The sequence below is a fragment of the Stomoxys calcitrans genome, chromosome 3 (genome assembly GCF_963082655.1).
Source record: "Stomoxys calcitrans chromosome 3, idStoCalc2.1, whole genome shotgun sequence".
NCBI classification, from domain to species: domain Eukaryota; kingdom Metazoa; phylum Arthropoda; class Insecta; order Diptera; family Muscidae; genus Stomoxys; species Stomoxys calcitrans.
In genome coordinates this window covers 127409363-127423108 of record NC_081554.1, presented here as the reverse complement: position 1 = coordinate 127423108, position 13746 = coordinate 127409363, and the positions used below count along the sequence as shown (strand labels likewise).

General features: G+C 41.6%; 2 protein-coding genes and 2 long non-coding RNA genes across 4 annotated transcripts; 2 read left to right on the top strand and 2 right to left on the bottom strand.

Annotated features, from left to right (window-relative positions):
- Nucleotides 1-202: 202 nt before the first annotated feature.
- On the bottom strand, nt 203-1806 carry LOC131995658 (uncharacterized). Its single transcript, XR_009397528.1, has 3 exons — nt 1339-1806; nt 940-1058; nt 203-856 (listed from the first exon to the last, which is right to left on the bottom strand). It is a non-coding gene; the product is annotated as an uncharacterized LOC131995658 (long non-coding RNA).
- Nucleotides 1807-3275: 1469 nt separating this feature from the next.
- On the top strand, nt 3276-4739 carry LOC106083374 (cytoplasmic tRNA 2-thiolation protein 2). Its single transcript, XM_013246318.2, has one exon. The coding sequence runs from the start codon at nt 3371-3373 to the stop codon at nt 4682-4684; it is 1314 nt and encodes a 437-aa protein (XP_013101772.2). The 5' UTR covers nt 3276-3370; the 3' UTR covers nt 4685-4739.
- LOC106083375 (zinc finger protein 830) lies at nt 4639-5800 on the bottom strand. The gene has a single exon (XM_013246320.2). It carries the CDS (start codon nt 5667-5669, stop codon nt 4866-4868), a length of 804 nt encoding a protein of 267 aa, XP_013101774.1. The 5' UTR covers nt 5670-5800; the 3' UTR covers nt 4639-4865.
- A 6758-nt stretch (nt 5801-12558) lies between these two features.
- On the top strand, nt 12559-13436 carry LOC131996413 (uncharacterized). The gene is made up of 3 exons (XR_009397847.1): nt 12559-12632; nt 12737-13248; nt 13317-13436. It is a non-coding gene; the product is annotated as an uncharacterized LOC131996413 (long non-coding RNA).
- The last annotated feature ends 310 nt before the right edge of the window (nt 13437-13746 follow it).

Below are 13746 nucleotides of genomic sequence, written 5' to 3'. Positions count from 1 at the left end.
TACTCAAGAGTGTTGAAAGTGGTGTTTCAAAAAGAGAGAAAACTTTAAAAAAAAAGAAAAGGTTATGTTGTGTTCTACAAACCTTTGATTGTGAGCTTGACAAACAAAAGAAAAAAAAAACAAATCAGAATATGTGATGCCAAAGGCATAAAGTTTTTTATTTAAAAGCAAATAAATGTTCCTTTTTTTTTGTGAAAGGAATAAAGACTAGCTTTTGTAGTAAAAAAGCTGAAGTTACTTTAGATCAACTTAAAGCTAAATAAACTTATTAGTGCTAATTAATGCTAAAGAAAAAAGATCCTGTGAAATATAAAAAGCTTTGAAAAAGAACGTTAATTTGAGCCACGAATAAAACATAGCAAAGACTAAACAGAACAACAAAAACTTTTTGTCAAATAATAAATACCCACCTCTACTGCAATTTTAACCATCGTCATCCACGGCAACGTCAACATTTCCATCCTCAACAACATCATCATCTCATCAGCATCTCCAGCTTCATCATTGGTTCCACCGCCGCCATCTGCTCCAGTGTCCCCGAGGGAATTTTGCACCAGCAGCCCGTAGGTGCCAAGGTAGGCCGATGTATGCTCCTTTTTATATGTTCAATACTTAGAACGATACACAGAGAAACTTAGCTTGACACACATCCTGGAATAAAAATATAAGAAATAAAAAAAAAAGAAAACAGAATAACTTAGGCAGCAAACAGGGTAGACATTGGGTTTCATATCTGCAGTCCGGTGATTGAACGGACGATACAACCTAGGAAGTAGGGTGAGCTCATTCTAGGGCACTAGGAATACACTTTAAATAAAAGACCCTTTGGTCGTTTAATGTTGTCCCTGCAGGTTGGCTAAAAGAAAAAAAAAGAAAAACAAGAAATTATATATTTTTATTGAGGGTAAGACATTACACGAACTACCTATACATACTTACCAAGAACATAAAAAGGGAGATCCAGGGCACCTCCGCTACCAAATTGTCTTGCTATCCAGGGGAGCCGTCGTCGAAGCATTCCAGTCCGGCGATCTGACAGACGCAACAAAGGCACTTTTCTGAAAAGAAAAAAAAACAGTTATATATATATATTGTAATTTTTTATTTTTTTTTTTAAGTCCTTTTGGATTGATTTTAGAAGTTTGATTTGTTTTAATCTTTATCTAATTAATTGAATTTCTTACTTTGCATTGCCTTAAAAATTGCGTTTTTTTTTTGTTTTTGTAAATTGCAGTAATTATAAAGCTTTCTTTAACATTTAAATATTTTGATCAATGTTAATTTAACGTATAGAATCAAAATCAGAGGATGTAACCTCTAAATAAAGCCCATACATACCTTTTATAACGTAGAAATGAAATTCCACTTGGCTTAGTATTCTCATTTCGCTATGGAAGAGTAGATCATTAAGGTAAGGAAGGGGTAGTGCACCATGCTGTAGAGGGGGAACGGGGAGACGATTCTGGGGTATCCAAAACTGTTGGACAACGGATACCATGGTTGGGGTGGGCCGTCCAGGGCACTGTAGGATGTCTCAGTGCCCCCTGAAGAGCGAATCCATAGCGGTAAGTGCGAGTAAGAAGGCGAATAACGTGCCTGCCGTAAAGTAAGTATGACCCTGTGTTGTTATCCCATCCAGAGCTGGTTTCAATTTAGTTTTTTTGTCAGCTGTCTCTGGACATGGTGTGTTGGCAAGAACCGCGCCCCAGACTGAGCCACAGCCGGAGCTCTAACGCCAACAGCCAGCGCCCGCCAGCACACTATGTCCCCTTTCTCCGCTGAGACAGTTCGGACCCTCCGGGGTCCACGACATCATTTACAGGTAGTGGCAATTGGCCAACAACAGAATATTAAGTGCACTATCTGCCAAAATCAGCGATTAGTGCAACTCTGACTTTGAGTATGTTACTAGTTAGCGCCATTTTTCGTTGTTTTTGTGTGTTATAATTCTTAACAATAATACACACATACAACCATACACGTTGTTTTCCCTTTATAAAATCAGTTGACGAGAGCCTTAAATCCGGATTTAATGAGCAGTGCAAACGGGCTTGGTTTGTGTCGGCAAAATGTCGATCAGCTTGATGGTGATTTCACCATATTGTTTTTATGTTGTTGTTCAAATGAAACGTTCAGTCATGGACCTATATGTAATCCTTAAGGCCTGGTTATGTTCTCGTAAATGTACTGTAAGTGTAGAAAAACGTGTCAGCTGTTTTGTTTTGCCTTATGAAAACACATCAAAACGATTACCGAACGTCTGTCGATCGTAACCGGAAAGTAGAAATCAGTAAAAACAAAATTTTACATTTCGTTTTTGTGTCAGCTGATAAAATTTGAAGTTTGAACGAATTTCAAAACCAAAAATTTTTGTTTAGAAAACTGTTATTCCTGTTTTATGATTTCTCTGTGCAACTTTTTACAATTTATTGTCAATAGTTTAGGTTTGAATGGCTAGCCCACCATGAAAAGGTGACTTCATTCGGTGGCCAGTACATATACATAAGGAGAAATTACAAGATGAGTGTTGGGGTCGAGCATCATTACGGCGCCATCGTATCTGCTAAACCATGTTAGGACTATAGATTTCGTGATTCCACAGGAGGGATTCTACACACTTCGACTTCAATATTCGAGAAACAGTGGCCCACAGGGCCGGCATACTAATTTCGAATACTCTAAATCCCGTCACAGAATATTTTTTGCGGCTACCGTTGTGGCACAGAGCTCTGCCTGAAAGAACATACACACGTCCAGCAGTTTCACGTACATACCGATGTTATGTGTGTCAGAGTATAGAACCAAATACAGTCCCTGACCCCATCTTGGAGCTACTTATAAAGACCGATATATCATCAATCCCATGGCAGCCGGTTGTATGTACCGGATTGACCCGATGAATTCCTTCATCGGCAAGGGCTGCCGCCTCAGTGTACGGTGTAGCGGTTGGAAAGACGGCTCGACTTCTCGCACCACTTCGCGAATGGCCGCCTCCTCCGACCTGCCCTTGATGTTGTGTCCTTAGGGCATGTCTGAAATTCTCCGACATATGACCTTCCCTCACCTTCAAGTCTATTTTGGTAATAAAATTGTTTTGTTTGAAATGTCAAATGCTACTTACTATTTTCTAATAAGCATTTGTTTACATTTACGATACATTTATTCTACATTTACAGTACATTAACGAGAGCGTAACCAGGCTTTTAATCTATGGCTTAGAGTGTTTTTGCCCTTACAAATCGACCCACTCTAATACCCAGGTGACGCAGTTATGGAATTTAAGCCGACGTAGTTGTCTGTAATCAGCACAGCACATGTTTACATTGAAAAATTCGAAACATTTTAATGAAACTAAAAATTAAATATAACAATGTGCAGCATAGGCGAAGATGATTTTGGCGATGAAGGAGGAGCACACGCCATGATACCTGATGGAAAACTTATTACAAATTTGGAAACACCCGGAGATATCTTGTGCAATAAATGTAAAAAGCCAGGAGCTACCTACAAATTGACGTTTAGAGAAGCTGAGTGCAAGGAATGTTTCTTGAATTATGCACGCCACAAATTTCGAGCCGCATTAGGGTCATCCAAAATTTTGCCCAGAAACGCTAACGTGGTACTTGTATTCAACGGTAGCGCTCAGTCAGTGGTTCTTCTGGATATGCTTCACCACGCCCAAACCCAAAACACATTTAAGAGGCTCCATTGCAATGCCACAGTGATTTTTATAGATGACTATTGGATTTGCCACGGTGTAACTTCTGAAGGTGATTACCAAAACTTTATTAGGAACATAAAGAATATTCTGAGCACATACTGTGGTTTTGAGAGTTTCGTATTGCCTTTAATGGGCATTGACGATGCTATGAGTTTAATATTTAATTTTAAAACATTACCGGATGATTACTTTGTTAAAGTAAATAGTCCTTCGAAAGATTTCATCGAATCGTTGGAAAACATAAAATCTTTAACTTCTCGCCAAGATTTTGTCAAACATCATCGCAGTAGATTAATAGCTGAAGTAGCAAGATATTTTCAATGTCAGTTTGCTTTTATGTCCGCCATTAGCTCAGACTTAGCTTCCGATTTATTGGCCGCTGTAGCCTTGGGAAGAGGAGCTAGTGCAGCATTAGACGTGGCATTGGTTGATAACCGACTGCCGAATGATGTACAAATTGTTAGGCCTCTAAAAGACTTGACCCAGGAGGAAATTAAATTATATGCAAGAGCCCAAGAACTTTATCTGCCACTATACCAAGCCTATGGTGATGATGGTGGTTCATCAGCAAGTTTGCAAAATCTTACCAAAACTTTTGTTGAAGGTTTGCAGAGAAATTATTCCTCAACTGTATCCACGGTTTTTCGAACTGGAAGTAAGATTACTTTGAATCAGGACATATCTTTAAAAATGAAAGACCTATCTGTCTTGGAAGATGGCCTTGGATTACATTGTTCTTTTTGCAAATCATTTCTCGACTACAAAGATTCGACTACTCTCTTGGCTATAGAATTTTCACGTGTGATTTCGGAGATGGGAGTAACGCATAATACCGCGCAAGATCTGAATTACAAAGCACACCAATATGTTAGCGGGGTAAATGAGGAGGGTCACATGAGAAATTTATGTCACGCTTGCAGAAATATTTATGCGGAAATGTTGAACAAAAGCCACTTTCTTTAATTTTATTATTACATATAATATTCTTAATAAAACACTATTTTTGAAAAAAATTAAACTGCGACAATTTCAATAGAACAAATAATCTCTATGGTAGCCCATTTGAGACTCATTTACACATGTCGATTGGTTGTAACATAAAAGAGTATAATGAGAACAAATTGTGTTTCAAATTTACTACTTTTTATTTAAATTCTTTTGATCTCCAATCTGTATACTCTTCGAAATCTTCACCTTCCGAAGAAGCTTCTTCGGTTTCATTCATTATTTGTTTTATCTTATTCTTACCAATACCCTTATTGCTTAGTTTTTTTCGCTTTTCTTCCAAATCTAGAACTTTTGACCAATGCTGAATTTGCTCATCTATCTCAATGATTTCTTTTTCAACGGCCAATTCTTTTTGATCAGCTGCGAATATTTCATTGGCTGCTTCTGTTACCTCTTTGATCTCTTTTTGGAAAAGTTCCCATTCTTTATCTTTGTCGTCTGCACTATTTGATTTTGTAGTTGCAGTGGCAGGTTTATCGAAAAATTCCTCTGGAAGGGGATCATGTAGTGTGGGCGCAATGGTCTCCGACTGTCTAAATGATTTTTCTTGTATTATTTGAGTTTGTACTTTGGGTTTACACTCAATGAGATTGGATGGCTTCTTCACGTTTGAGGTTGCAATATGGCCATGCACCTTTGAGTCCCCCATAGGAACATTTTTATTGAGTGCGAGTGTAGTGTTGGTGTAAAGCAATTTAATTTTAAGCTCCTTAGCCGCCTGGACATTACTTTTATGTGCCTTTGAATTAACATGAACTTTCCATATATTTGCTGATTTTAGTGGAGCCCTACATATAACGCAGCTGATGTTTCCATTGGAGTCTACTTTCATTAAAGGAGATTCGACTTTTTCTAAGGTACTGCCTGATCCCTGCCCGCTATGTTTTGGGGTAAGCGTACGCAAATGTTTTTGTGGTACAGAGGTACTTAAGCGCTTCATTTTTGATAATAAAAGAAACTGTATGCGATATCTAATGTTAAGCTTGGTAAATGTATGTTTATTAATTCCGATATTTTAAAGAAGAAATGTAAACAATGAGTTTGACGTTCTAGAGGAATTGGAATACAACAGTGAAATTTTGTCATCAGCTGTGGAATTAGCGACGTTGCTAACTGTCAACGATATAAAATTTTCAAAATCCACAGGGCTACACAATGTGATAAAAAACTCAAAATGTACGAAATATGATTGAATCAAAAAGGTTGGCTCACTTGCTCAGCTGATGGAATTGTCCAACTCCAACGCCCACTTGGTTTGGATTTAAAGCATTTTTCACATTTTAATTTAAATTTACACTTTTAAACCCCGTTTACACTGCTCATTGAATCCGGATTTGGGGCTCTCGTCAGTTGATACCATAAAGGGAAAATAGATGGTAGAGCCATTAAATCCACATTTAAAAAGCAGTGTAAACGAGGTTTAATCTTCTTTAAGCTGCCATTAGACGATAAGACATGTCATATGTAATTCCAAAAACAGCATCCCGGAAAGTTGTGCAAATCGTGTGATACATTAGAAAAATTTAATATGACAAATGGATTTTGTTGTTGTTGTTGTAGCAGTTTATTGTGTACTATCTTTCGTCTGCTTGATTCTGTTGAGTGTCAAGACCCAGGAACTCCGCGACTAAGATGGGGTGCGTCCACAGGGATCTGGGTCTGAGTCGAGTAGGTCTGGCCGGGCAGTTAAACAGGTGACGTGTATCGTGCGGTCCCTGGTCACAATCGGGACATACATCTTGCACGTCGGCATCAATCCTAGCTCTGTGGGAATTGAGGCGGCTGCATCTGCCGGAACGTAATTGAGCCAGAACCACTCTAGTTTGCCGGGGGAGGTCGATTTCTTCGGGTGCAATGGGTGGCGGTCGTTCTCCAAGGACTACATTCACCCGGTAGCCAATTAACGCGTCTGCTACCGTGTCTGCATGAATGTTGTTCAGACCCGCTTGATATGCCGCTTGATCTAGAGGTTCTCTCTTGTAGCGCTGGACCTCACGCTCTAGATCGTGTAGATTTACCTTAAGGCTTCTGGGCGGTGGGTATCTATCCACAAGATGATGATTTGGATGATTTCTGCGATAACAGCCCAAAAGGTATTGCTTAGACAGCATGTAGTTATGTCTTCGCACTGGTAGGATCTTTGTCTCCTGATGGAGGTGGTCCACATGAGAACTGAGGAGACAGCCCGTCGCAGTTCGGAGGGCGGCATTCTGACAGATCTGAATATTATTCCACTGCGTGTCACAAAGTTGACGTGACCACACTGGCGCTGCATAACTTACCACAGACCGGCCAATTGCTTTGTACGTGGTCAACAAGGTTTTTTTGTCTGCACCCCAAGTGCTGCCAGCGAGTGACTTGAGGACCTTGTTTCTACTTTTGACTTTATTGTAGATTGCTGTGGAATGTGGGGAAAAGGTGTAGGAGCTGTCAAATGTGACGCCAAGTATTTTGGGACACTTGATGGTCGGAATCATTTCTCCATCGACCATCACAGTCAGCTCAGTATTCACCTCACGCGTATTTGTAGTGAACAGTGTGGCTGAAGATTTGGTGGCGGATATCTTCAGATTTCTTGCAGCGAAATATGAGGCAAGCTCGTTGAGGTAGACGTTCAACCTATCGCAGATGTCATCAATGGGTGGGGGGCCTGATGCCATGATCGTACAATCGTCCGCATATGCTACGATCTCTATGCCGTCTGGAGGGGGTGGGATGGAGGATAGGTAGAGGTTAAACAGAGCCGGAGATATCACCCCACCTTGGGGAACTCCCTGTTTCACTCTACGGTGTTTCGACTTCTTATCCCTAAATTCCACAAATGACTGGGGGCCACACAGATAATTCGCGACCCAACGTTTCAGGCCTGGCTGGAGGGACGTGTTGGCGATGTCCTCAAATAATTTGGCATGGCTGACCGTGTCGAATGCCTTCGATAGGTCCAGTGCCACGAGGACCGTCCTATCACATGGCCTGGGTTGATTGAAGCCACAGCAAATGTGTGTGGTGATGGCATGCAAAGCTGTTGTTGTGCTGTGCAGTCTCCGAAATCCGTGTTGATGCTCGGCGAATGGAAATTCTCCTACGAGGCTCGGGAGGAGTAATGCCTCAAGCGTCTTAGCCACTGATGAGAGAAGGGAGATCGGTCTGTACGACTCCCCCAAACTCGGGTCTTTACCAGGCTTCAGTAGCGGGATCACTCTGCCCATTTTCCAGACATCGGGAACTATAAGAGTGTTCAATGACAGGTTAAGGACAGTGGTAAGGTACTCAACTCCAGGTAAATCCAGATTCTTCAGCATCAATGTAGAGATTCCGTCGGGGCCCAACGCCTTGGAAGATTTGGCGCCACGGATGACATTCGTAACTTCGCCCACGGTAAATTGTGATGGCTGTTCATCGGCTCGGAGACCACGAATACGGCGAATGGCTCTCCTCCTTGCCCTGTCTCTCTCGGGATGCACAATAAATTGACGGTTGAACAACCTGGCGCATCTCTTCGGATTAGTCACGGTTATCTCGCCAAAAGTGACTGAGGTCCTGTCGTCCCGTCTACCGGGGTTCGAGAGAGACTTAACAGTGGCCCACAGTTTGCCTGCACCGGTGCCTAAGTTACATTGCTCCAAGTGTTCCAGCCACAAATTCCGCTTATGTTCGTTGACTACCCTGTTTATTTCCAGATTCAGCTCGCTGATTCTGGGTTTAGCGGGATCCATAGCACGAATCCCATCACGCTCGTCTGCGAGTACCACTGCTTGCGCTGGGAAATTGGGTCACACTTGCGGTATTCGACCGGCTGGTATAAAGCGAGCGGCTGCTGCGTTGATGATGTCTCGGAATTTCCTCTCGGCCACAAGCACATCAGAGGGGGGTGGCAGTTCATTGAAGCGGCGATTGGTATACTCTCTGAAGCCAGTCCAATTGGCCTTCTTGTAATTAATGAACGTCCGGCGCTCAGAGGTTATGAAGTCGGGTGGTCGGTCGATGGTGAGGATTATGGGGAGGTGGTCTGACCCCAAAGAGATGACGGCTTGCCAGGATACGTCACTCAGGAGATCAGGGGATGCAATTAAGATGTCTGGCGAGCTGCTGCACCTCCTCGTAATCCTAGTGGGGGCATCCTCATTCACCGTGCAAAACGTGGAGCTATCTATCTGCTCTGCCAAAGCTATGCCACGCTGGTCGTTACCCCGAGAACCAGACGACCATGGCCAGATAGCAACCCACTTATGTCGGGGTTGTAGGCCTGGCCATTAATCGGGACACAGCTACCAAACGGCGGTATATACACGTTGTATATCTCTATCTCGGCAGTACCAGACCTGACTGCTACCCCCATACATTCCATGTATGGGTCACTAGCGCCAAGCGCAGGCGAGATAGGTCTATACTGCACGGAATGGTGTATAACGAAGGCCAATCCCCAAACTCCATTCCTTGAGCGATCCTTACGTAGCACATTGTAGCCGTGACAACTGAGCAAGCTGCAGGTGTTGGTCAGCTTTGTCTCCTGGATCGCTGCGACCGATATGCTCTTCCTACTCATAAAATCTACAATCTCATCAATCTTGCCACGCAGTCCGTTGCAGTTTAACTGCAAGAACGATACACTTCCCGGCACTGGCCTGGCAATAATAGGGCTAGGGTGCTGTCGTTGCATAAACTGCCGTACGGGAGAGGTCGGGGGTGTCACATAGTCCGACAACGAGGACGCCGAAGGCGACGACGGCGACGCTTGTGACCCACTGCTGGCTATGTTCGCACAGCACCTAGCGACATAGCCAGTATGACTATACTCCCGTAGCGAAGTTAGGCCAGAGCAAGAACGGAAATGTACCCACTCCAAGCACCGGTTACACCTCACCGACACTGACCGATGATGGAGGCGGTTCTGGCAAACGGAACAGAACCAGGGTCCGGGGTTCTTTTCAATCCTGGCACGGACCAGAAGCGTACGGAGAAGGCACTCCGGGATGTGCCTCTCCCATGACGAAAAAAGACGAATACGTACACTGAGGCGGCAGCCCTTGCCGATGAAGATTCCATCAGGTCAATCCGGTGCGTACAACTGGCTGCCATGGGATTGAAATGGATTTTGAAATATATATGCAACTTTTTCAATTATATCGATCTTTTATTTCATCGAACATGCATGTAGATACATGTCTATAAAAAAAAGTACAATGCATATGAGAATACATGCCGATTAGAGCACGCTCTATTCGTATTCGACAAGTCTTTTGAATACAGAAAGTGACAGCTCATATGACATGTCTTATCGTCTAATGGCTGCTTTAGTGAACTCTGCTTATGGATAAATAAAACCAATATAAATTCATTAACAGGTAGGAGCAGTTCGCCAACAACAACGAACCGAGGACATCATCTGTCAAAATCAGTGTTTGGTGCAACCCAGACGGAATTAACAAGGTGGTCTCACGCGAACAGCTGTTAACAGCAGGCCAGGTTTGACGGTATAAAGATGTCAGATTTTTGTTTGCATTCTCTTTGTTCTCATTTTCTTTCTAGCATATTCTCTGCTCACGTGCGCAAACACACACACAAATTTCTTTTTGTGTGTTGGCAAGCTGTTGATCAACTTGATGACAAAATGGCGGATTGAACCATATGATTTGTGGTTGTTGTACAAATGAGACCACCTTTAATTGTTTCGCCATGGGTGCAACTGTGATTTTGAGCATATTTCTATTTCGCGCCATTTTACGTTGCTAGTTTATGTTATGGCTCTTTAGGTTAGGTTAGGTTTAAGTGGCAGTCTGCCATCAGACTCATTTAGACGTTTTCGTCCATTGTGATACCACAGGAGCAGAAGAAGGAAGATGCCTTCTAGTTCCTACGGTTGAACCATCCAGATCGCTATTAAAAACCCAATAACTTGCGAATGTTCGCATCAGCTAAATCAGACAGGTTCTCATGGACATGAGATCCTAAAGTGGAACTCGTTCTGACTGCTAGCGCAGGACACACACGCAGAAGGTGTTCTATAATCTCTTCTTCTTCGATGTCCTCACAACTTTTGCAAAAGTCGTGACCTGACAGTGACCTGTCATGACGGAAACAATGACTGAGACATCTGTTCTGACCAATGACAGCAAAGCGGTAGACCTCTTTAAGTCTAGATTAGGGCACATAGTTTTGCAGTGCTCTTTGTGACCATCATCATTCGTTGTCCTTCGGGTCCGGTCCGGAAAACTTACAGAAAACGACGGATTCCAGTATCACTGGAATGTGTAGGATAGTTCCTAATCTCTGCTACAGTCGAGAGCTGTTTTTGTGTTCAGAAATACGTTCTTGAGGGATTTAATGGCCTCCTGGCTGTCTGAGAAGATATTTATGCCAATCGTCGTTATGACATTATATCCCATTCCACCATTCCACCACTTCCTTAATTGCAAGGATCTCCCCTTGATGCACACTGCAGTAGTCGGCTAACCTTTTGCGATATAACCAGTTCTAAATCTTTAGAGTACACTCCAAAGCCCACGTCATCTAGTTTGGAACCTTCGTATAAAAGTCTATGAAATTTCTGTTACCGGGGATATCGTAGTTCCAATCGTACTTTTCAGTACTTTTTATCAAAAAGCAGCTCAGGTTGTTTGCAATCCTCACTGTCTGAAATATCAGATAGTGTATCAAGGATAAAACAGTGTCCGTAGCCGCCACATGACCAATTTCTCCAGCTCTCTTAATCTCACGGCAGTGGTCACTGCAATTTGGGTAGCCACAATGTCCAGAGGCATAAGATGTAGCATTAAATTCAGTGCATCAGATGGTGTCGTCCTCAGTGCGGCTGTGATGCACAAACAAGCCATCCTTTGGATCCGGTTAATTATTGAGCAGTAGGTGGACTTTTGAAGCGCCGTCCTCCAGACCACAACACCATATAGTGTTATAGGTCTGACAACTGCAGGATATACCCAATGCATGACACGTGGTCTAATCCCACAACTTTGCCAATGGCTTTCTTGCAGGTGTATAGAGCAAGAGTTGCCTTTCTTGCCCTTTTCAAAATGTTGGATTTGAAGTTCAATTTCCTGTCCAGCAAAACACCCAGATATTTTGCGCTCTCTGTAAATGGAACATTTTCTCGTCCCAAGGAGACAGGTGCCACTATAGGCAACTTGTATCAAAATTGGTGTTTCTTCTTGGTGTTTTTGCCGAATTTCTGAAAGAGCGTAGAATAATACTCTTCCTGTCTCGTTTAGGTCTTGTGCTCGTCTATGTAACTTCTGTTACCAGGGGCGTCTTGTGGGATGCTTTCATTGTCAAAAATTAAGTTAATTTGTGACCACATTACCTTGGTTTTGATTATTCATGATGCAACTCTAGACTTGTGTATTTTTTGAAGCATACTTTAAGGCGTTATTTTAAATATTTATTCTACAGCTCAGCTTCTGTTAACAACGTGTTGTTTTTGGAAAGATTCAAATATATAAGTATGTAAGTTTTTATTTATTTTCTTCTTTTCTGTGACAAATGACAATGTTTACAACGAATGGTTATAATGAGTACATTTAGAACTGTTGTCGTTTTATTCTAATCCATTGATTTTGTAGGTAGCGCTACCTTGCAAATTATGAAAATGACATTATGTTAGGTAACATGTATGAAAGAGAATGGGCTTGGCTTACAGTAACATAAAGATAAACAAACAACAAAACAACATAACAAAAAACGACCATTGATATCAATGGGAGGTTATTGGATACATAAAAAGAACTTATGTATGTAACAGGTACTGAGTGTGAATTATAAAATACTATAAACATGTATATCACAGAATGTATTTTAACATTAATTTTGATGAACGATAGTTCATTACCAAAATATTAATACTTGTGCGTAGACAAAACAAGATTTAAAAATTTATTGGCAAATGCTGGTGTGTAAAAATAAGTGTAACATTGACTAGAAAACGCTTAATTACTAAATTTGACTAGATTTTAAAGTCCTTGTCGTATAATATTTATCTTCTATGTGAACCAGGTACTGTTTTCATAAAGAAATCCGGCATGGCATATTGGGCTGCCTCATTGTCAAAGTTCTCTTGATAATACCCACAGAGGAAAGATAGGCTGAGTCAGACCAATATATATTTTTCTCTAATTCATAAATGTGGTTTAATAATATGTTCTCATGTGTGGCAAGTTTTTCGATGAACAGCTTTCGATGACCTAATGCATATGTGCACAGAGGCAGCACTCCTGCAGAATTATAAAGACGGTGTTAGAAAATTTCCTAGTACGGTTTTTAAGTGTTTATTGACACTCTTTCGCAACACTTTTCGCTCAAAAATTTCAAGCTCTTTGGCCAAAGTTGGTGACATCGTGAACCATAATGGAAAGCCGTAAACCAACACTTTATATAGAAGTAGGATTGTTTGTTGCGGGAGATATTTGCTGTTGGATAGATAAGAAAATGCTCCAGCTATTCTTTTGGCTTTCTGAAGGGTAGATCTTACGTGTTTATTAAATTTCAACATCTTATATGATGCCCAGGTATGTAATATTTGATTTGAATGGAATTTCAACACCTCCTAAGGAAGCTCTCAACCTTTTACTTTCAGGTACCACCGACCTAGGACATTTCACTAAGGCATTCCGAATGCATATAGCCTCAGATTTCGACGAGTTGATGTTGATTCCCCATGTCTTATAAAAGTTATGAATGGCTTCAAGATGTACTATAACATATTACAAAGCTTGAACGGGAGAGGTGCTGTGCGCATGAATCAAGCAATCATCAGCGTATAAAATAGCCTGCGAGTCTTGAGTGGAATGTGGAAAGTCATGGAGGAAAAGGTTGAACAGGAAGAGTTCAAGAATAATTCCCTGTGTGTTCATTATCTTGACTCTTGATGAGGTAGGGGTCAACATCCAGATCAATTAGTTTGTAGATAATTGCTTTATGACAAACTGAGTCAAAAGCTTTGGAATTTCAGTAGAGTGTGCTGGGTGGAGTGCGCCTTTTTAAAACCAAATTGATTGTGTGAGATA